At 42.3% G+C, this 24,575-nt stretch overlaps 1 protein-coding gene across 7 annotated transcripts in view; it reads right to left on the reverse strand.

The window, feature by feature from the left end:
* The window catches only part of ECI2 (enoyl-CoA delta isomerase 2), a 58,035-nt gene that overhangs the window by 23,468 nt on the left and 9,992 nt on the right, over positions 1–24,575 (reverse strand). For 3 of the 7 annotated variants that reach the window (XM_039526160.1, XM_039526162.1, XM_039526166.1), the window contains exon 2: positions 1,894–2,059. In XM_039526160.1, coding sequence (XP_039382094.1) covers positions 1,894–2,059 — 166 coding nt within the window. Of the gene's footprint in view, positions 1–1,893; positions 2,060–12,434; positions 12,476–23,036; positions 23,051–24,575 lie in introns of those variants that run through there. The other 4 variants (XM_039526161.1, XM_039526163.1, XM_039526165.1 and 1 more) reach the window with 3 other exon arrangements.

A 24,575-nucleotide genomic window follows, 5' to 3' on the forward strand; every position in this document is an offset into this window, starting at 1 on the left:
CCCAATCTCAATATTGTACAGACACTCCAACCATTTTAATTAAATTTAAAAAAACCCATGTTTTTAAAAGGTGTATTTGTGTATACAGTTTACAAAAATATCATTGTATGAGATCAATCTTTCTTTAAGAAAGGCACATTACACGTACAGGGAGAGAAATATTTAGACCCCAGCTTACTAATGTCAGCTGTTACTGACAATAACAAATAAGAGTCTATCTTTAAAAAGTGTGTGTTTTTGAATTTTATTAAAACAATAATTAGTTCCCTCAATACAACAAGATATGGCCCAGACTAAACCCCGGGCCTAGATTAATCTCTCCCCAAATACACTTCATACCAGTGGTTTTCAACCTGTGGTCTGCAGACCCCCATGGGGGTCTGCAGACTATTTTCAGTCACCTTTCACGGACCCCTTAGACAAAGTTTCAGATCCCAGAAAAGGCATTCCATTTTTCTGATCCAAAGTATGTGAATACCTCCATCTGCAGGTCAAAACCTGCAAGTGTTGTTACCACAGAAGCCCAGTTTAACACCTTTTCTCACACGGCATCAAATGCCAGGCTGAGCATGTACAACATTTGTAGTTGAATTCTGTTCAGCCACTTTTCAGTCTAAGACTTCTATGGGAGGGGTCCATGGACCATAGGATCTGCACCTCTATTTGAATTTTTTTGGGGGTCCACAAATGAAAGAAAGAAAGAAAGAGGTTGAAAACCACTGCTTCATACCATTACAAAGAGATTCCCCTCCACTATAGAGAGCTTGCATAATGCCCTGTCACGTTTACACTTTAAACCTTAATAATAAATAATACAATGGGTTGAAACCCAAGTTCCCTCTAAGATGCTTGACTGTGCAGCAGCCTATCAAGTACCATGCAGGCACTCAGGGCTGCGGCAGGGAGGTGAAAAGGCGCCTCTCCCACAGCTCCAGCCCCGGATCTACCATGGCTGGGGAGAGGTGGGGAGAGACGCTCTCCCATAGCTTCAGTCCCGGAGCTGCTTCAGCTGGAGAGAGGCTCTTCTCCGACCTAGCCCAGGTGCCGCTGCGATGAGAGAGGACTGGGGGGAATCTTCTCTCCCCGCCATGGCCCTGGGGCAACCTGTACCCAAACCCCCCATCCCCGGCCCCCACCCAGAGCCTGCATCCCCAGCTGGAGCCCTCCTCACCCACCCACAACCCAACCCTCTGCCCCAGCCCTGAACCCCCTCCTGTACCCTGAATCCCGCATCCCCTGCCCCACCCTTGATCCTGCACCCCAGCTGGAGTCCTTACTCCCCGCATCCCAGCCCTGAGCCTACTCCCACACTCCAAACCCCTCAGCCCCACCCCCACCGCACATCACCTCCATATTGGTGCACATAACAAAATTCATTCTGCACATGCATGGGAAAAATTAAAGGGAACATTGGTTGAAACTATAATAATTTCACACAAACTAAGTAGTGGATTAATTTTGAGTAATTTTTAAACTCAGAAATAAATTCTGTAGGAATATAGGCCCTGTACACACTGCTAAAAGGGAGTGAATTGGATTCTATTTCTTCTTGTGCATTGACAATTCCATGCACACTCCCAGTCCAAATCAGACACATCTCACACCACACTGAAGGTGATGGAATAGTACAGGTGTCACTGAGGGCATAATACAACTCCCAAACCAGTTACCGGTGATTATGCATGAGGTGAGACGAACTCAGCTTGACTCTCAGAACTCAGGCTGAGTTGGCAGAGCTGTCATTTATTAAAAAACAATTAAAAAGCATTTTTGAAATGCAATGAAGTTGCTCAGACACAAAATGTACAACCCTATAATGCCTTTTAAGACGATTTCTTTTACAGTCACTTTTCAGACTATAGCCACAATTTAAAGAAAAATTATCTGACCTACCTGTTTAAACAATGCGTAGAGCTTCAACTTTACTTCATTACCAGGGTCCTCCTTCAAAAGCTTCAGCTGATCTTTAGCCTTTTCAAAATCTTCCTGACTGACTCGCATGGCAGCTCCAGTCGTATGCAGATGAATTACAGGAAAACAGACAGCATGCACTGTCCTACTATAAGGAAAACAAATATCCATTTAGAGCTAGCTTTTTAGTCTGCTGTAACTATAAATGTTGTTTTTCAAGAAGTTTAATGTTTGCCTTTCTTTAAAAAAATATTCACAAGGTCACAACTAAATGTTCAAAAAACAACTCAGTAAATAAATACAAAAGAAGTTACAAAAATCACTGTAGCTAATTAACCTTTGAACAACTAGTACAGGCAAATCGCATCTTAGCGCATTTAACATGCATGAATTCAGCTTTGCGTGGTCGGCAAAAAGAGGGAAGAAAAATAACAATATAAAAACTGCATCTGTAGTGCGGGCAATTCCACTCGCCATTCCACTCAATGAGAGTTTCACTATACGCGGTTTTCGCTTTACGCACTAACCACGGAACGAAACCCCCGCGTAAGACGAGACTTGCCTGTACCTAATCCTTTCCTGTACGTAAACTAGAGTGCCAGAGATAGGAGTCAACGAGGACATTGCCAGAAGAGAAAGGGGACAGAGGGAGAAAGTTATGTGATCAGGTGCCAGTCAAGCTGCAAAATACCGATCGGTTGCACTGGTGGCAAATTAATGTTAGTTTTTACCTATAAATCCGTAACTCAACTGATTCCATCTGTTCTGGCTGGATTGGAGACTATATTGTTAATGTGTTCAATGCTGTGTATACAGTAGAACCTCAGTTACGAACATCTGAGGAATGGAGGTTGTTTGTAACGCTGAAATGTTGGTAACCCTGAACAAAACATTATGGCCATTCTTTCAAAAGTTTACAACAAAACACTGACTTAATACAGCTTTGAAACTTTACTTTGTTAAAAGCAGCAGTTTTCTTCTGCAATCTTATTTTAAATGAAACAAACATAGAAACAGTTTCCTTATCTTGTCAATTTTTTTTAAACTTTACCCTTTTTTTTTTTATTTTGGTAGGTTATGTTTGCCACTGTACTGTAGGTGCTTTTTTTTTGGTGGGGGAGAGGGGAAGGGACAGAGGAAGGTCTCTGTTGCTGCTTGATTACGTGTACTTCCAGTTCCAAATAAGGTGTGTGGTTAGCCAGTCAGTTTGTAACTCTGAGATTTTACAGTATTTAGTTTACAAGCTATGTAAGTCTAAAAAAAAATCTCTTGTAGTCACTGTCATTTTTTATAAATTCCTCAAGTCCAGATATATGTAACATCAAATACTGGAGTCTATTGTTCTGATTCTCCTGTAAGACGAGCGGGAATCAAGAGTAATTCCAGTACGGGTGGTGGAGTTGCACCACTCTTCTACATTGGTGTAACAGAACAATCAGCCCCAAAATATTCTGTTGACATTTGGGACTAGACCTGGTCAAAATATCGGACTGAAGTTTTCCATCAGAAAATGCATTTTTTTTTGGTCACAATTGAAAAATGTTTTGCAGGAATGTATCTATTTCAATTAAATCTTTTCTGTGGAAAAAAGTGTTGAAACTAATTATTTTGACTCCTTTCATTTTTGTTTTCACTTCTACATTCTAATAATTTTCACACTTTATACAGCTGATATTTTATCTATTATAATATTATCAAAAGTGTTTCAAAGTTTCTGAATAAAAATTTTTATGCATTTCTGTTCTGTGGGGGGAAAAAATGACTTTGTTCCAATTAAAGAAGGAAACAAATTTTGAAATGTCAGTATTTCCCACGGAATGGAAATTCCATTTTCTAACCAGCACCAGTCGGGACATTAACAGGTAAATATTTTCCATGTCTTAATTTAATATCATTCTTATTCATGCTGTTAGTACTTACATTACAAAAACATTCTTTTGCAGATCAGATCCATAGCAAGTAACTCACCTTTTTTTCTTATACACAGACAGTCAGAATCTTAAAGAAATCTAGAAATAATGCCTTTCCAGGATGTTGCACAATGCAAATATCCAACTCCCTTGATTGCTATATCCATCTTATATAAAATATATTTTATGTTTTTAAGCATGACAGAAAAAAATTACAGGCAAAGCATGCAAAGAATACTATTAAAACATTGGCTATAGTGCCCCATGAGATGCAGTTATAAAGCTCCAGAGTCATCTTGTACTAAAATTTATAAGGGCTGTCAGAATTTCTATTTAGCTACAGCCCTTCTGGGACACTATCATTAATGTTGGCATTGTTGAACTTTAAATTTCTGGTACTTCTTCCTTTTTTGGGTCACTGAGTTTGTGTGTAGGTGGAGCAACATACCCTTCATCAGTTACATGGGGAAAATGGTGACACTCAGCTTTGCCTGTTATTACAAATTGATGTAACTCATAATTGGCTCCAAAAGCCTGAGTTTAAAAAAAAAGCACCAGTAAGTCATGCAATTTGACATCAGAACCACGACGTCACAGGAAGCAAAAAGAATCAAGCTTTTTATACGAGCTAATCAACACTACAGCATTTGTTAAACTGTGTGTCATGTAGTCTTTCTAAGGCTACGTAGGGGGAAAAAAAAGAGTATTTGAGATTCTGTTGCAAGGTACCACACATGTATTCAGCATCAAATAAGCTTTTGGGTTTGTTAAGTTAGAAATGTTGATCCTTAATAAGTATGAAAAAGGCAGTTGAATGGCAAAGAAATAATTGAAGAACAGCAGGAGGATTCCTTCCAATAGGTCTAGACTCAGCACTACAGTCACTGGCACCCAAGTGTTGCACTGAGTCCTATCTTACCCAAACACTTCAAAGTTACCAGGTAGACAGATGACTTGTATTACTATTATACCACTTTCTATCCTTCCTTTTGTTTTCCTTCCCTTCCCCTTGTGCCACGCCTTCATTATACTTTTTAAAATCTTTTCCTCCCCCACTTGTATGTCAATTTTCTGTAGACCATTTGTGATTTGGTCCCTGCTATGTGCCTACTCTCCCCATGTCTCTCAAGGGAATTTTCCCATGAAAAAGTGGTTGTAACAGGGTAGCTCGCCCATAAGGGTTGGACTGCCGGGGTAGCCAATCCTGCTCAGAATGAGACACACTTGGGAGAGATCAGGGTGACTGCCCTATAGAGAGCAGCAGGAGGCTACAATGAAGAGGGGAGAAACTTGGGAAAATGGTAGAGAGACTGTGGGAAAAGCTCCTGCAGGGAAGACCTTGAGGCCAATTGAACTATGACAGACCCTGACTGAGAGAAGGGTTTGGGCCTGGAAACCAGAACCAGAGCGCTGAGAGTCTGAGCTTCAGCCAGGTAAAGTCTGGAAGTACTGGGCCCCCAGCTCCTACTACAGACCCTGACTGGGAGATGGGTTTGGGGGCCTGGAAGCCAAAGGCTGAGTTCTATCCAGGTGAAGCCTAAGAGACTTAGAATTGCTCTAGGAAAAAGGGCTGGGGACTCCCTACCTGAATGGACAGCATGAATGAACTTCAGAAGGGACAATATGCAAGGACTCTATAAATGGGACCCCAGGAGGGGAATGTTTTAATTACTGGTAGGCGGAGTTGAAGGGGCCATGAAGAAGAGAGAAATTGGTAGCAGGACACTCCAGAGCAATGGTCCCCAACCTTTTCATCTGGCGGGCACCAGACGAAGGACCATGGCGGTGGTTGAGCATCCACCGAAATGCTGCCAAATTTCGGCGGCATTTCGGCGGATGCTCGACCGCCAGCCAGGACACGGATGCATTCAGATGCCCCCGCAGCACCGCGTTGGGGACCCCTGCTCCAGAGTGTTCTCTGGCCACTAGGGGTGGTCAGTAGGTGGCTGGCCCTGTTACAATGGCCACAATCAATTCTCAAGATCTGATTGCTACTGTATTTTATAGGATTTCAGTAAAATACTATATTTTTAAAAGATGCAAATGAAGACAAAAAATTAGTTATAAAAATATCTGAAGCATATAAGCAGACCTAATAATGAACCTAATCAGAAACATCAGGCCAGATCTTATATACTTTTTCTCACCCTACTGAAGTCAGCAAGATACTACTCAAGAGGAATAGAGGTATCATGTGACCTGTAGAAATCAATGGCAAAATTCAATCCTGCTCACAATGGAGTAAAGGTGAGCCCTAAGGGAGAGAGGGAAAGCACTTGCCTCTGCTCTTCCTTCTTATCTTTTAACACCACTATAGCATACAGAAAACTGTGTTGTTGTTTGTTTAAAGTTTTCAGCCCCTACTGTGCTTCTCCTGCTGGTAGTCATTTCCCCCCAATTACAGTTCACTTTCTCATGCAGCAGCAATGGACTCAACCTCTCAGCACAGCTGAATAAGCAGATAAGTTACCATGGAGGCTGCCCAGTCAGTAGAAACAAAGTGGGATGAGGCAGAGAAGAAGAGTAGTCTAGGATTTGAACTCACCAACATAGACAAAGCTCAAGTATCAGAGGGGTAGCCGTGTTAGTCTGGTTCTGACAAAGCTGTAATTTTTCACTGGCACTATTGCAAAATACGATTTGCATTTGGCCAGTTGTATTTTCTCAACATGAAAGATCACTGTCTTTGGGCATCAACGCGAGAAACTTTAATATCCATGCTGACAATCACTTCAACTATAGTGCCTTGTCTCAGACCTGAAGTCCTCATACTCACTCTCGATCTCTTATAAACTATCCATCTTCCCACCCACTTTGACCTATCTGTCAAATGCCTTTTATCTTGGAAAACATTTGAACATAAAGCCTCTAATTGGGCTCACATCAGTTCTACAGCTAGTAGCATCTGTCTATTTAGCTGATGACTGACACTACTTGTCACACTAACAGCATGGCAGGCCCTTCCCTGCCCCTGTAGAAGGCTGTTTAAAATAATAGCCTCCCATTATGATGTAAAACTAGCTTAACATTGGTGTAAAGAATTTTTAGATGTTTAAAAACTAAAACATTAATAAAATATTTAAATGATAACTTTTTGGGGTTTTTTTTGTTTTTTTGTTTTTTTTAAAGCAGGCTGGCCATTTGCTCAGAAACATTAAATATGTGGTCTACGTGAAATTACTATAAATTGGATGCATAACTGGTTGAAAGACTGTACTCAAAAAGCAGTTATCAATGGTTTACTGTCAAATTGGGAGGGTTTATCTAGTGTGGTCCCACAGGAGTCAGTCCTTAGTCCAGTACTAGAAAATATTTTAATTAATGACTTGGATAATGGAGTACAAAAGATGATTATAAAATATGCAGATGCCACCAAGCTGGGAGGGATTGCAAGCACTTTGAAAGATGTGTTTAAAATTCAAAATGACCTTGACAAATTGGAGAACTGGTCTGAATTTAACAAGATGAAATTCAATAAAGACAAGTGAAAAGTACTTCACATAGGAAGAAAAAAATCAAATGCACAAATACAAAATTGAGAGTAACTGTCTAAGTGGTAATACTGCTGAAAAGGATCTGGGGGTTATAATGGACCACAAACTGAATATGAGGAATTAATGTGATGCAGCTGCCAAAAAAAGAAAATGGCTAATATGATTCTGGGATATATTAACAGGAGTACTGTATACAAGACATAAGACGTAACTGTCCCACTCTACTTTGCACTGGTGAGACCCCAGCTGGAGTACTGTGTCTAATTATGGGCACCACAATTTAGGAAGGACTGGACAACTTGAAAAGAATTCAGAGGAGATTGACAATAATGATAAAAAGGTTTTAAAAACCTGGCCTCTGAGGACAGGTTAAAAAAATTGGGCATGTTTAGTTTTGAGAAAAGAAAACTGAGGTGCAACCTCATAAGTCTTCCAATATGTTATAAAGAGGATGGTGATCAATTGTTCTCCATGTCCACTGAAGGTAGAACAAAAAGCACGGGGCTTAATCTGCAGCAAAGGAGATTTAGGTCAGCTATTAGGGAAAACTTTCTAATTATAAGGGTAGTTAAGCTCTGGAATAGGCTTCCATCATAGGAAGCATTTAAAAACAAGCTGGACAAACACTTGGTCTTGCCAGAGCACAGGGGGCTGGACTTGATTACTTTCTTGAGGTCCCTTCCAGGCCTACAATTCTATGATTTTCCACTCAGGGTGACTCTTCATGGTGTCCTACAAGGCTACTTGCCTGGAATGGAAGTCATCCAAGTAATTTCAAACAGCTAATGATACATGCCTAGTGCCTGCAACACACAATTTCTGGATGACTCTTGCCCATCCAGTGGAGTCACCTTGCCTAGCTTAGGTAAGTCTACAGGCTCAGAGAGTATTCCCAAAACAAGAAACTATGTATCCTCCCTTATTTACACCACTAAATGCTGCAATGCAAGCATGTGGGTTACATATACAGTATTATCATCATATACCATGTTAAGGATGATCAGTAAGTCCTCTACCACTTACCTACTACTTTAGAATAAACTATGTAGCATGACTAGGGCCCTAACAAATTAATGGCCACGAAAACCGTGTCATGGACCGTGAAATCTGGTCTTTTGTGTGCTTTTACTCTATACCTGTGGTGATCGACTTGTTGATCCTTGGGACTCTCCTAGTTGATCGCGATCTGCAGCCAAGGCGGTGAAGCGGGGGCTGCCTGCCGTGGCCCCACGCTGCTCCCAGAAGTGGCCAGCATGCCCCTGTGGTCCCAGGGAGGGGTCTCCGCGTGTTGCTCTTGCTTGCAAGCATCACCCCCGCAGCTCCCATTGGCTGGGAAAGGGGAACTGTACAGCCACATGATCCCCTGCCGCTCCCAGGGGCCGTAGGGGTGTGTTGATCCCTTCCAGGAACAGCATGGGGCTGCAGCAGGCAGGGAGCCTGCCTTAACCTTGCTGCGCTGCTGACTGAGCTAAGTGCTGCCCAGTGGGAGGCAGCACCCAACCCTGAGCCCCTTCTGCACCCCCATCCCCTGCCCCAGGTTCAGCCCAAAGCCCTCTCCCACACTGTGAACCTCCAGCCCCAGCCCAGATCCCACCTCCCCTCCCAAACCCCAACCCTTTGCCCCAGCCTGGTGAAAGTGAGTGAGGGTGGGGGAGAGCAAGCAATTGAGGGGGGGTGGGGGGTGGAGTGAGTGGGGCGGGGCTTTGGGGAAGGGGTGGGGCCTTGGGGAAGATGCTGGGTTGCCCTTAAATTCAAAAAGTGATCTTGGGCGTAAAAAGGTTGGAAACCACGGCCCTATACTATACAGATTTCAAGGGAGAGACCAACGTTTCTCAAATTGGGAATCCTGACCCAAAAGGGGACCATGGGGGGGAAGTCACAAGGTCACATGGGGGGGGGTGTCACAGTATTGCCACCTTTACTTCTACACTGCCTTCAGAGTTGGGTGGCTGGAGAGCAGCAGCTGTTGGCCGGTCACCCAGCTTTGAAGGCAGTGGCCTGTCAGCAGCAGTGCAGAAGTAGGTGTGGTATTGCCACCCTATGCCACCCTTACTTCTGCGCTGCTGCCCTTAGAGCTGGATGGCCAGAGAGTCGTGGCTGCTGACTGAGGACCCAGCTCTGCAGGCGGCAGCACAGCCTTCAGAGCTGGGCTCCTGGCCATCACCAACCTCTCTCCAGCTGCCCAGCTCTGAAGGCAGCACTGCCGCCAGCAGCAGTGCAGAAGTAAAGGCAGCAGTACCGCAACCCCCCCTACAATAACCTCGCGACTCCCCTCCCCTCCAACTCCTTTTTGGGTCAGGACCCCTATAACTACAACACTGTGAAATTTCAGATTTAAAATAGCTGAAAGCATGAAATTTACAATTTTGAAAATCCTATGACCGTGAAATTGACCAAAATGGACCGTGTGTTTGGTAGGGCCCTATGTACAAATTATTAGTTATGTGCTACGCAGAGGAGGAGATCAATGATCGAATGGGAATATTTCTCTTAGCAAATAGCTATGTGTGTTCTGACATTTTTTGTTTTAAAGTCTCTTTCTGGGACTAGGTATAAGTGGTGGCACAGTACAGCAGTGACGAGTATAAAGTCAATGTCTGTCCTAGAAGGCACACAATCTACCCTAGGTAGCCATGAGTTTCTAATCTACTATGCCCTGAATAATGTAATTATTTTTTTGGGAAGAAAAATTGCATGTTGCTTTCTCGGACATTTACAGAGACATTAATTAAGGCTTGCTTCATAGAAGAGTTATATAACCAACAAGTAGATTTCCAAGGCCTAAGAAAAAAATAAGAGGGACAGCCCCAATTATTTCTGGTTGGTTTTTTTGTTTTTTTGTTTGTTTTTTGTTTTGTTTTTTTGAGTTCTGAGTCAGTTTAGCACAGGCAGTCTGACAACTGATTCTGTACTAAGAAGCAGTCACTCAATTTTTCTGTTTTCCAGAAAATACCCAAATACTTAACTGCTATGCAAATTAAGTATATAAACAAACTCAATTTGGTAATTTGGATAGCAGGAGACACATTTTGGAGAAAGTGTGTATTAAGATTCTGTTCCACAAGTCTCTTTCACTGGAGGGTTTTGTTTCCCCAATAATACATTCTCTTTTCAATTGAATATCTCAGAGTTGCCATTAAACCAAATATAAGACCATCAAACATATACACATTATTTCTATGAGAGAATGTCTTTTCCTTGCATAATCCAAAATCCTGAAGACAGATCATGTTCCATGGGCTTTTAGTTTTGGTAGCAATATAAAAATTCTATTTCAGAGATATAGTACTTACAAACTGCATCTCCATTTTGTCTTGCCAAGCTGAATGCGACAAGGTGCTACAGTCATTTGTATGTTAGTTGCTTTGAGCTTTTTCCCTGCCTCTCTTAACACATGGCATTGGTGAGTAAGTGGGGAAACTAGTCTTCATAATATGGTAACTACTTTTTCAGTCTTTTCCTGCTGTGCTTGTACCGTGTTTGTGACAATGCATCATAAAATATGCCAATACTCCAGGTTGCCAACCAGAATTGTAATTTTCTAAAGACTACAAGGGTGTTAACTCAATCCAGAGAGCATTCAAAAGGCCTGCCACAGCATGAGCAACTACTTCACTGAAAAACTGCTGGCAAATTGAAAAAAAAAAGGAATAATTATCTGCATGGGAGTTCCATACTAGCAACTCTCCCTGCTGCTAGTACAGAACCTGACACGTGAACACAGAGCATCTCAGAAGCTGCTAACATGGCCCACTTCCTACCTGCTTGGCAGAGCTACCAGTGATGAGGGGATATGCTTGCTAGTGCTGTAGAAGTTGAGCATTTTTTAAAAATGTCTTTGTTTCTTCCCTCCCATTCCTCTCTTTCCTCCAGGAGTTATGGTGAGGTCAGAGGAGAAGAAAAGGGAACTAGGGGAAGTATTGTGCTCCCACCACCTCAGCATCAATTTGTTTGCTCAGGAGAGACAAAAAGACTAAGGCTACACTACCACTTATGTTGGTGTATGTCGCTCAGGGTGTGAATAATCCGCCTCCCCCAAGTGACATAAGTTACACCAATCTAAGCGCCGGTGTCGACAGTGCTATGTTGATGGGAGAAGCTTTCCTGCTAACACAGCTACCACCACTCATTGGGGTGGATTAATTGAATTGACAGGAGAGCTCTCTCCTGTCAGATTAGAGCAGCTACACTAGCGAATCTACCGTAAACTCTCTAGTGTAGCCATAGCCTGAGTTTAGGGAATAAGGAGGAGTGCTGGGTGGCTGCCCTGATGCAGCAATCAATTCAGAAAAGGAAGGGATGTTAGAAGTTAGACTCAGGATTTAAAATAAAACTATTTCCATAGGAAAATAAAATAAATGGCTTACATGGAGAGGCAGAGTCACTCTGAGAAACTGATTTCACTTAAATTTTCTAAGGCCTCATGAGTAATCAAGTGAAGCTCTAACAAAAGGATTTTAAAAATGGCTTAAAAGGTTGATAGCCACTTGTAAAAAGGGACAAACGACTATGAACAAATCAATAACTGTGCCTTTAGTATGCAATTTTCCTGGCAGGCTGAACAGTTTTGCTGAAGCCTTTCACTATTCGCCTGCAGAATTTTGTATATTCAATACATTTACAATAGTTCTGAAGTATATTTTTGCTTAGCAATAGTCATGCTGTACACACTGTCCTCGCAACAACAAACAGCGCCATCCAGGAAAAGAACACTTTGTTACATTTTTTGTTCTCCCAGCCAGTCTCTAACATGCCCACGAGCCACTCAGCAGTAGGGGGGAGGCCTATTACAATATTTATTGGAGACCCATTATTGAGCAGACATAACAGCACCATCTAAAATGAAAGGGCCTCACCACAAGAGCTCGAGAGATTAGCCAATTAGACACTAGTTCTTCCCCTCATCCACCCTTCTCAGGCTTTGTTTTGTTTTAAAGGGAGCCACTCTATTTCTTCTAGGAGGGTAAATTCACAGCTGGATATTGTAGTGCATAATCTCATTGTAGATAATCCTATCAGAAGAATAGCAGGCCTGCTGGCCAATCCTGTCAGTATATTCTCAAATTGAAAGGAGCACCTCTTTTCAGCCTCTGGTAAGGTTGACCTCCACACCACTCACTTGTGGCTTGTCGTAGCCCTACTCATCCTCTTTGCTTTCCCTCCAGGTCGTCAGTAGTCATACACAGCAGCCAACTCACACGTGGTCTGATGCTGTCAGGACTAAGTCGCATCAAAGTTCCTCTGTTTTTGGGGTATCTAAATTACAAAACAAATATAACAAAACCAGAAAGGAGAACTGACTGTTCCAGTTCCTGGCTGGATGCAGCCCTTCTATTCAATCTGTTTTTCTAGCTAACACTCCTCTAGACTCCCTGCTTCAGACCAAGCTTCTCTCAGGGAGGCTCTGACAGCCTGCAGTCTTACTCAGCTTCCTGGCTCCAGCCAGGCTTCTCTTACCAAGTGACAGCTGAAAATCTGCTCCCCTTCCCAGTTAGCCACCAACTGACCTGGGTTCTCCCTTCTCACCTCCACCCTCTAGACCTGACACCTACTGCAGGTGTGGCAGGACATGGCTGGCTGATCCCACAGGCTCTTGTTAAGCCCTTCTTGGCCAACGTGAGGTTTGCACTCCCCATCACAGAGCTATGCAAGTTTAAGTTACATAGCAATCAGCCAAAACATCCTACTAAAAAGATTTCAGCAGGAGAGCCATTATGTTAAAAAGTAGCAATTCTCCAGCTGATTTGTTGGTTCATAGCCATTGTGACTTTTTTTGTCTTGTACTAGAAAATGCAGAGTGGCTACAGAACGTGTGAGAACCTTCTGCACTGCAGCTCCTGCTGTCTGAAACTGCCTTGTTGTACCTGCCTCACCAACTCTCCCACCTTTTATGAAATCACCTCTTCTCTCCCTCTTAAAATTCTTTCTGCTTTTATGTTTATCTAAAGCATTTTAGGATGCAGTCAGTATGAACTACTCAAGAAATTACATGCCCTTAATTAGAAGATGGCTGGAGCACAGACATTGACTGGTACTAAGCCCTTGACAAACCCTGTTCCTTTAGACTTCACCAACCAATATACAGTATAGCTTTCTCACAATGGTGATGCGTGGAAAGAGGGAACGTTTAACCATTGCTAAGTGATTGACAAAACTTTTCAGTGACTAGCATCACTGAAGACAAAGGCCTCATCTTCACTATGTTTAAAAAAAGATGTGTTCTTAACGCTTAGTAGCTAATTTTAATGTTCTTGTGGTAAAATCCTAGAGAAGACATGGTACATTGTAGCTTTTGTATGAGTTAGCAGATAAAGACTATGGGGGATCCTAAGGTTTAATATTTCTTCTAATTGCAATTTAGGCCTCCTATACCCATGGGCCCTTAACATTTTACACTATTATACTGTCTTAGCATGTAAAATACACAATATAATGATGTGTCTCTTGGCAGATCAAAGTGCTGCTTCACCATTTTTAAGGGTGAATTGATCAGCTGCATTTGATAGTTTTCAGATCCAAAGAATAGTTAATAAACATTGAGATATAGTGTAGTATTAGAGTCAAAATGGGACTATCAGATATAATGTGCACTTGTTAATATTCTTTAATCACAGCTGTTACAAAGGAAACTGTAATTATTCCCTTCATCACTTTGTATCCCCACAAAAGCCTTCTCTTACACAATTCAAAGTGAACTGGAAAAGAATGAGAATATTAATTACTAAAACTAAAAGGAAAAGGATATTCTGTTATTTCTTTTATAAGATGCACTTTAGGCAAGTTGCAAAGTTTCTGAATGTAGATACTTTAAAAATTATTTTCATGAAAAAATTACAAACATGAAAATTGGTAGAATAATGTAATGTTGTTGCCACAAAAAGATTTGGAAGAGCCAACTCTGACAAGTTGCCAGGTAATAGTGTCCTGTCATCTACTTGTAACTCAACACCCAGCTAGAGGTTTGTGCGAGTATGTATTTGAATTTGATACTCTTCAAATATTGTTTATGCTAGAAATCTGAACCATTGACGAAAATGGTTTTCATGGCAACAATATCCCTGAACTGGTATTGAAAATGACTTGATTACTAATGTAGACAGGGGAAAAAAAACATTGTCATATCATTTCAGAAAGCAAATCTCAATGATATGTCTACACTGGGTAAATTTACATACATTAAAAAAACAAAAACAAAACCTCAGTGCATCCAGTTCTGTTCCATTAGACTTCCTTTCAACAAATTTAACTAAAATGGTGGTGAAAATTATTCCAGATGCTGAAGCCTTGTGAATTCACCTCTCTTTTCCTACCCTCCAGTTTTAAAAACACATTTACATCCTAACTACCCTCCTGTTAACATTTATCACATAACCAGATTCTTTTTAGGTCAGCAAAACTATTTCAGAACCAGCTAAAGATCTAGGACTAAAAAAATAACTCTTTCAGTTTTGTCAATGAATTTCAATAAATACCTGCTTCAAAGCTCATTAATTGTAACAGAAAGGTACTTTTCAATCCATGTTCCAAAACAGATACCTAACTATATAATAATTGTCAGTTATAAAATGCAGGTTCAGCTATAGAGTTGATGAGATTGCTGTTTTGTTTTTTGTTGTTTTCATTTGATTTTTAACTGTTACAGGACAATTGTTTCCTATAGAAATATACACAAACAGCATATTCTCCTGTGCTTCCATATGGATCCAATTTATTAATTTTTTTGTCTGGACAGTAACTCCGTAATATGGCCTTCATTTTTTGATAAGCATGCAAATATAAACAGACTTTTTGCAAACTTGCAGATCCAGTGGAACAGAATGTAACAGTTCAGTTAAGATAAATTAATGTTAGTACCGTTGCAGAAAATCTACCATAGTTTGGCCTCACTAACAGATTTTAACTATTTGTCTCCTTCTGTAGTGCACTGCTGCAGAATTGTTAGGCTAAATATTCAAATGACAGTAGGCAAATCTTGCTGCCCAGTGATCATGTTACCACCTGAGCTGGAACAAGGGCTGTACCAGGGGAAAGGATTGTGCCCAGACTAGGAAGGCATCTAGTTTGTGATAGACGCTTATTGAAACATCTAAGGGTGAGATTTTATCTGTATTCAGTTTTCTTACTGTATTAGGCATAGACTTGCGTGTTTTGTTTTATTTTATTTTGCTTGGTAATTCACTCTGTTCTGTCTGTTACTACTTGGAATCCTACTTTTTGTATTTAATAAAAATCACTTTTCACTTATTTAACCCAGAATATGCATTAATACCGGGGGTAGGGGGAGCAAACAGCTGTGCATCTCTCTCTATCAGTGTTATAGAGGGCGAACAATTTAGGAGTTTACCCTGCATAAGCTTTATGGATTTATTTGGGGTTTGGACCCCACTGGGAGTTGGGCATCTGAGTGTTAAAAACAGGAACACTTCTTAAGCTGCTTTCAATTTAAGCCTGCAGCTGTTGGTGGACGTGATTCAGACCTGGGTCTGGGTCTGCAGCAGACTAGTGGGTCTGGCTCAAACCAGGCAGGGCACTGAACTCCCAAGCTGGCAGGGAAAGCGGCCTCAGGAGTTGTCTCAGGACATCAGTTGGCAGCCCCAAGCGGGTTTCTGTGATCCAACCCATCACACATGCCATCAGCGAGTTATTTGTTGTTGTCCAACAAATTGTTTTAAATTCTTTAAAGCTTTCTGGAAGACACTTTTAATCATAAAAGCCACACTACGACCAGGGTTCTGCAAAAACACACACACACACACGCTTCTTTGCAGGATCGGGGCAAATATATGCAAATTATCTACCTAAAAAGTCTATTTGTAATCATATTAAAATGCATCTCATGTGTCACTTGACTCCTTGTTGATCTTCATTTTAAATAAGAGGCAGGATGAATTTACATTCTCTGGAGGATTAAGCCTGGTCTTCATTTTTTTTAAAGTTAATATTAGGGTTGTTGTTGGTTCCCCTTTCCCTCCCTCCCTTTTCTTCTTCTATGAAGGAATAAACTATACCAACTCTATTTAGGCAGTGCAAGGGGCAGGACAAGAAATAACATAAGGAGAAAGCAAATGTGGCCTACAGACAACATGAGTATCTGGAACAACAGTATCCTAATATGTATAATCATGAAAGAGGGCAGGAAAAAAAGACAGGGAGAAAGAATATGATACTTTTGACACCAATTGTCTACTTACTCAGGTAGCAGGAGGTGGCATAAGTTTGAAATCTTTTTTTGTTTTAAAGGCAATTTCTTTCTAACCCTAGGATCCTCTGGTGGACACCAGTGGTGAAGGGAGCTGTCAAGGTGAAGAAGGAGGCCTGCAGAGAAATGCTCAAAAACTGGACTCCTGATATAGCAGAGAGATACCAGCTGGCTAAGGGGGCTGAGGTGGTCATTGAAGTGAAAGCCTGGGCTTGGGAGGAGTTTGGAAAGATCATGGAGAATGACTACTGAATGGCCTCAAAAGGTGTTCTAGCAAACTGTTCATCACCTTAGGAGGGGTTGGCGGGACACTGCCCAGGCTGGTCTCAGCAAGGGTGATGAAACACTGACCTAGATTGAGGAGATTGTTGAGAGGTGGAAGGAGCACTGTGAGGAACTTCTTAAGGTAATAATTGGAGATATACCAATCTCCTAGAACTGGAAGGGACCTTGAAAGGTCATCAAGTCCAGCCCCCTGCCTTCACTAGCAGGACCAATTTTTGCCCCAGATCCCTAAGTGGCCCCCTCAAGGATTGAACTCACAACCCTGGGTTTAGCAGGCCAATGCTCAAACCACGGAGCTATCCCTCCCCCTTTCAGGAGGCAGCACTGGAAACCTTCAGTGAGATTGGATCTATTATCGTTGTTGAGGTCGCTATGGTGGTAAAGTGCCTTCGTAGTGGTAAGTCAGCAGTAGTGAACGAGATTCGTCCAGAGATGCTGAAATCACTGGACAACATTGGAGTGTTGTGGTTTACTCACCTCTTCAATCTTGCATGGAAGGCAGGTGCAGTACCTCTGGACTGACAAACCGGGGTGGTGGTCCCAAGCATTAAGAAAGGAGACCAGAGGGTGTGTTCCAACTATTGGGGGATGACATTCCTCAGCCTCCCCAGCAAAGCCTATGCCACGGTGCTGGAAAGGAGGTTACGCCCATTAATTGAACCCGGATTCAGGAGGAACAATGTGGATTCCATCCCAGCCATGGAACAATGGACCTGCTCTTTGCTCACTCGCAGATACTCGAGAGGTCGTGGGAATTTGCTAATCTGGTCTCCCTTTGTTTTGTAGGCCTGGAGAAGGCATATGACTGCATTCCCTGAGATGTCTTGTGGGAAATGCTGAGGGAGTATGAGGTGCCAGTACCGCTTTTGAATGCTATCAGGTCCCTCTATTCTCGGAGTGAGAGTTGTGTTTGTATTCTTGGCACTGAGTTCATTCAAGGTGAGTGTTGGACTTCACCTAGGATGCATCTTGTCCCCACTTCTGTATGTAATTTTCATGGACAGGATCTCAAGTCACAGCCGAGCTGTGGAGTGCATCTGGTACAGGGACTCGAAGGTGGCTGCCTCTGCTGTTTGCAGATGATGTCCTTCTTACTTCTTCAGACTGTAATCTCTGATGTGCACGCAAACATTTCGCTGCCAAGTGTGAAGAGTTGGGATGAGAATCAGCACCTCCAAATCAGAGGTCATGGCCCTCTCCTAGAAGAAAGTGGACTGCTCTTTCCAGGTGAGGGGGGAGCAGCTGTCTTTAGTGGAAGAGTTCAAGTATCTAGGCATCTTGTTCACGAGTGATGGTAAGCAGGAGTGTGAGATCGATGGGCTAATTGGTGTGGCAGTGATGCAGGCACTATACCAATCCATGGTGGTGAAGCAGGAGCCGAGTTCTCATATGAAGCTCTAGGTGTACAGGTTGATCTATGTCCCTATACTCGCCTATGGTCATGAAATTTGGGTAATGACCAAAATGACGAGCTCGCGGGTACAAACGGTGGAAATGAGGTTTCTCTGCAAGGTGGCTGGGCTTATTCCCCGAGACAGGATGAAGGACTCGGGTATTCGGGAGGGCCTCGGAGTGGAGCCGCTACTCTTCCGGATAGAGCGGAGCCAGCTGAGGTGGTTCAGACACCTAATAAGGATGCCTCCTAGGAGTCTACCTTTGGAACTTTACCAGGCACATCCCACTGGGAGGAAGCCCCGAGGCCAACCCAGGACACGCTGGAGGGATTGTATCTCCCAACAGGCCTGTGAATGCTGGGAAACCCCCTAGGACCTGGAACCTGTTGCAGAAGAAAGGGAGGTCTGGTCCTTCCTACTCTCCATGCTGCCACCGTAACCCTCACCAGGAAAAGCTGCATAAATGAAAAAGAAAGAAGCAGCAATTTCTTTCATGCTGCCCCCTGTTTGGAACAGCCTCCCGTTCCCAATGTTCCAATACTCCCCATCCTCTTTGAAAGCCTTTTTTTCCCTTTCAGTTTCTTTGATATCTCCTTGAGGAGATAATTGTCTAAGTGTTTTGTACATTATGTAACCTGAGATGGTCCTACCTAAAATAAAGTGGATAGTAATTTTTAATGCTATTTATGTTTAGTTTCCAATTTAGGATCTTAAACTGTTTAAAACTAATACATGTTTTGCTTCTCTCCCCACCCCGCCCTCTAAACATGATAACAAGCAAACCTGTGGGCTATCAAGGCATGTTTTCTGACCGGGATTTGATTATTTTTTATTATTAACCAGCTACATTAAATCAACATTGTTTACCTGTAGGAAGCCTGCTTAGAGAGCTGTGTTTTTAAATGAAGGCAGAAGTCCTGCTGATCACAGAATCTGCATGTTCTCAGTTTCCCCCCTTATCTTAAGATGTTCAATCTGCATACTTCAGTTAATTTTTCACACAGCTTGGTAAGAAAAACTTACAATTTAATGGGCAAGCTACATGAATGACTATACTTTACAGGGCAAAATGCTCTCCTCCCTAACTGAGCTATATACTACAGGCTCTTGAGTTTGTACATTTTACTGATTAAGGTGCACATTTTAGTAGCTGAACTTTCATGTTCTACTGATCAAACTTCATATTTCCCTGATCATGATCAAAACAAATATTTAGAGAATTGTATAATGTACTTGAAAACACCTGTTTCACTACTCTGCTTATAAATTTCCTTATTGAGCACATTTAAGCTTACTCCCATTTAAGAGATTCCCATTTAAATTAGAAAATTGTTCTAAGTGCTGCTATTACAGGAAGAAGTGACTAAAAATGACATCTTCTAGCTCCACATTTATTCATCAAATTTTATACTGAAGTTTGCTGCTTACCAGTTTTAATAAAAACAAAATGGTAACACAGCAAATTCAATCATGCCTCTTTAAATCACGCTGTTCTTTCTTCGTCATTCATCCCCTCCTAAAATGAAGATTCATAGGTGCCAAGTTGTATAGTTCCATGTAATACTTTATGCAACTTATTCAATGAGCCAATTTACATATTTGCATCTAATTTGTACATAACTATAAACTTCAGCATAAGAAAAATCATGTGGATGTAATGTTGGTGAAAAGCAGTGGCTTGACTGCCTTGGTGAATGGAGTCCTCTGTTTATTATTTACAAGACAGCATTAGAGTAAGCTTTTCACATACACACCAGAAGGGTCACTTCTATGGGTGGAGTACGTGTGAGGGGGTAGTGGGAGTAAGAAGGTCTACTAAGGGTATGTCTACACTGTGAAGTTGTCAACAAAACTTTTGTCTTTCGTGGAGGGGCTTTTTAAAGTACCCGTGAAAGACAAAAGTTCTGCCGACACAAGTGGCAGTGTGAACACGGCTTTGTCGGCAGGAGCATTCTCCTGCAGACAAAGCTAACGCTGCTCGTGGAGCTGGAAGTATTTTGTTGGCAAAAGTGCCAACAAAGAGCGTTTACACATGCTGACTTTTATCAACATGGCTGTGTCGATACAGCCTTGTCGCTAAAAGCTGCGTGGTGTAGACAAGCCCTAAGATTGGCAGAGACAGTTCAGTTTCCATGGCTCAGCTTTTCTGCTGAGTATTCTAATTAGCGCAAAGCAAGGTAGTGAGTTTGTGATGTGGGAGCGAGAACTGAGACCCGCCAAATTTCTCATATAGATTCCAAATAGCCATTAGATGGAAACAATGTTTAATCCCTACTGAATCTAGCCTAGCCTAGCTCTAACTGGTGACTTACAAATGAGACGCTCTGTAGCTCCTTAGCAATGTATTAAGGCATCCAGACCCAAGTATGTACTAATGTTACATCTTCAACAGTAAGACATGCTTTCTGGAAAGATAAGTTTACTAAATCAAGTTGTTGCTTGTGGAAGCTCCAAAAGGCTAGATCTCCCACCATATGCTGCTTTCCTGCAAACAAAGTCTACAGTCAAAGTCCCCACCCTGTTCAGCTGCCATTAATCAAAGAGCAAACATGCAACCTTTTCGGCCCCCTTGTGCGTATTATGACACAGTCTTAAATTACATATGTTCACATACTATTGTTTCCCCAGCCCTCCTGTGATGGGGCATCCATCCCCCACCAGCATGTAAGGGGTGAACAGACCCCTAGGGAGGCTGCACAGGAATCAGCCAACAGTAGAGAAGCTGTGAGGAACAGCCAATCCAGGCCCAGCAGGCCCATATAAGAGGAGCCACAGGGGAGAACAGGATCAGTTGCTGCTGGGAGCCTAGGCAATGAGGATTGTGTCCCTAGCAGGCTAAAAGAAAGGAGTGGGGGAGCAAGAGAGAGTTCCTGGTAGACTGCAGGGATTGAGCAGCTGAGTGCCCTGAGGCAAGGGCGAAGAAGGTGCAGGGGCCATGGGGATCACAGCAGGAGGCTGCTATCCACAAGGTCCCTGGGCTGTGACCCAAAGTAGTGGGTGGGCCAGGGCCCCTCTTCCCCCCATTCGCCACTGAGGAAGTGGCATGATTATTGGACTGAGACACTAACCCCTGGAAGTGGGGGGCACACAGATGATGACACAGCTGTAGGGCTGAGTCACAAAGAGGGTGCTGTGGCTCCTGAGGCTGAGAGAGGGGCTACAGACAGATGCAGTGACAGTGCGCAAGCCACAGACAGGGGGCACTGGCCTCAAGCTAGTCCCCAGAGCGACCAAGAGGAGGCGCCAGTCCAGCGGTGAGTGATGCGCCCCATGACACTCCCCACCTTATTCCGAGAATGGATAGCTATTTGATATTTCTTTTTATCCTCAACACTGAATGTGTGGCCCCAGGCTTTATTTAATGGACACCATCCAAATCCTGCATTGAATACAAAATTATTAATTTGCATGAGTGTTTCTCTGATATTCTCATAGTATGAGTACTTCACAAACATTAATGCATTTATCTTCACAATACTACTTCTTATCTTTTGCGAGATTAAGTGGTGTTATTATCCCCATTTTACAGCTGTGGAACCGATGCAAAATTAAGGTCAAAAGTATCCACTAAATTTTGGTGCCCAACTTGAGACATCCAAGGACTGACTTTTCAGAGTTTTAGCATTATTACAGCGCTATGCATGTTCAAAGCATAGCTCTAATCAACTTCAGTTGAAGTTCTAAGTGCTCAGCTCATGTGCAAATCTGGTCTCGTGTCTCCCAGCAGGAACCCAGAAAATGAGGAACACACACAGGCCAACTGTGAAAACTGAGATGTGGTTAACTGACTTGCCTAGCACTTTGTGGCAGAAGCAGGGATACAATCTAGTTCTCCTGGGTGGTACTCAGCTGCGTTTTCCATAAGACTATTTTTATTCTTCCAGCAATCCTCTGTCTCTGTAGGACCCCTGCCTCTTCCATCTTCTGCAACAAATGAGGCAGGGGTCCTACAGACAAAAGTTTACTTCACTACACAACTCTGATTCACTTCCTGAGCACCATCCATTTTATGTACAAATGAGACAGGTGTCATCTGGAAAAAATAGTATGTGATAAGTAAAGACTATATCATAATGAATATACCCAAGAGGGTAAAATTAAAGATGCACAGGCACCCTTAATTTTGGCATTTCCTAACTTCTGAATGCTTCTCTTTGCAACCTTACTATCGTTAAACACATACTTTTTCATATGTACTTTCCTAATTAAAAAAACAACAACACACACACAAAGATTTAAAAAAACACAAACAGGAATTCTATCACATGTAGCCATATTTACCCTCAAATCTGGTCATAAGCAGGTCCATTTGGACCTTTAGATCCACAGCACACAATCCTCTACCATTTGTACTAACAGAGTAAATGGCGGCAATAGGAGATCATTATCTTCTGAATACTAATCACTGGGAAAGAGGGGGAGATGCCTAATTTGCTATTGGGATTCACAGCTATTTGCTGACAGCAGAGAAATGTAGCTGAGGACTCCTGGGTTCAATTCCAGATTCTGTGAGGAAGTGCATCCTATCCATGGTTATAGACTCTTCTGTCCTCCACTGTGTCTATCCACCATCACCACCCTGCATTTCTGAAAATAACTATTACATAGGGAGCTGCAATCTAATGCACAGAATGACTTGCAAAATCCCAGTGAATGCATGATCAAATGGGTTTTGTTTTTTTTAAATTCAAGATAAATGCGCACATACATACAAAAGCAGAGAGACAGCAACACACAGAGGAGGCAAAGTGAATATTCAGAAGAGACTGAAAACCTCCTGCAATTCACATCCTAATATAATACTTGGGCACAAAATATTGGTATGTGAGATAAATATACTTACTTCATACTATTCCTTGTAACTAAGGAAAACAATCCAGCCAAAAAGAAAATGGAGGAGAAGAATGAATAGCAGTCAGGGGAAAAGAAAAAGAAACTAATAAGAAAACAAAACTGACGTCAGGTTTTTTTAAATCAAATTAATTGAATTAATTTTAAAAAAGCTAAAACACCAGAAACAATTAAACTCAGTCTCCCCCAGCTCATTTGCTAATAATGCAAATGACAGCTGCATTCCTTCGATCAACTTGTGTCCTTTGTTACAAATGAGCAACCTCACAGTGGTCAGAGAGATTGCATGGGCTAACAGATAGCACGACTGTTTGACTCTCAAATCCTAAACTACATCAGTCTGGGCCTCCTACTTGGAAGTATCCAAAAATAGCAGCTTACAGACCATTCACCACTCGGAAGAAAGTGAAACAGATATTTCTAAAACTTGTTTTGAAAGTATGTTTTTAAGATAGATTCTGAGAATAAAGGATGCAGACTATTATACAGCACTTTGAGCCTGATTCCACCCTTCTCATCTACATCCTGCATTCCCACTATGGGTATGTTGATACTGGAGGTGTAATTTCCAGCTCATGTAGACATACCCCACTTGCTCTGATTCAGCTACCTCATGTAAAAAACAGAAGTGTAGCCACAGCAGCACAAGCAGCAGGAGACGCTAGCCACCTGCATATCTACCTAGAGTCCTGGATAGGATCATACTTGGGAAGCCAGGTCATCCTGCTCATCACACTGATGTGGCTACACCTCTTTTTTTAGTGTACTAGTTCAATCAAAGCAAGTACGGGTTTGTCTGCTTGAGCTGGAAATTACACGGTCCAACTCCAGTGTATTATACAAACCCTTATTATGGTTGCATATTTAGAGCAACAACTTCTTAAATAACCCACAATCTCCCGCATCCCATGCCAGCTGATCAAATAATTGGTCCTATCAACGTTCATAATATAGTTTAGAGAAGTGCTTCCTCAAAGCCAGTCTGCTGTTTGTTGAGGGAAAGCCCCTGGCAGTCCGGGCCGGTCTGTTTACCTGCCGCGTCCGCAGGTTTGGCCAATCGCGGGCTCCCACTGGCTGCGGTTCGCCATCCCAGGCCAATGTGGGCTGTGGGAATTGGTGCGGGCCAAGGGATGTGCTGGCTGCCCGTCCCGCAGCCCTTATTGGCCTGGAGCGGTGAACTGCAGCCAGTGGGAGCTGCGATTCGCCGAACCTGCAGAAGAGGCAGGTAAACAAACCGGTCCGGACCGCCAGGGGCTTTCCCTGAACAAGCAGCGGCCTGACTTTGATAAGCACTGGTTTAGAGTAATTAAAATCATGTTCTTCAACTAAGAATAGAGTTTGAAAGTTTGTAAAATAAAAATCCAAGAACAATCTGGCCTACACAATCTCTTCTGCTTTCTCTCTGCCTGGTACATATTCTCAACACCAAATCCTCATTAAAATTATATTTGACTGTACCATATGGGACTGTTTTGTTATTGATGAACATACAATTCAAATTCTTTGCTCAGAAATTGGTATTTTGAGAGCC

The sequence above is a fragment of the Mauremys reevesii genome, linkage group 2 (assembly GCF_016161935.1).
Source record: "Mauremys reevesii isolate NIE-2019 linkage group 2, ASM1616193v1, whole genome shotgun sequence".
Lineage (NCBI taxonomy): Eukaryota > Metazoa > Chordata > Testudines > Geoemydidae > Mauremys > Mauremys reevesii.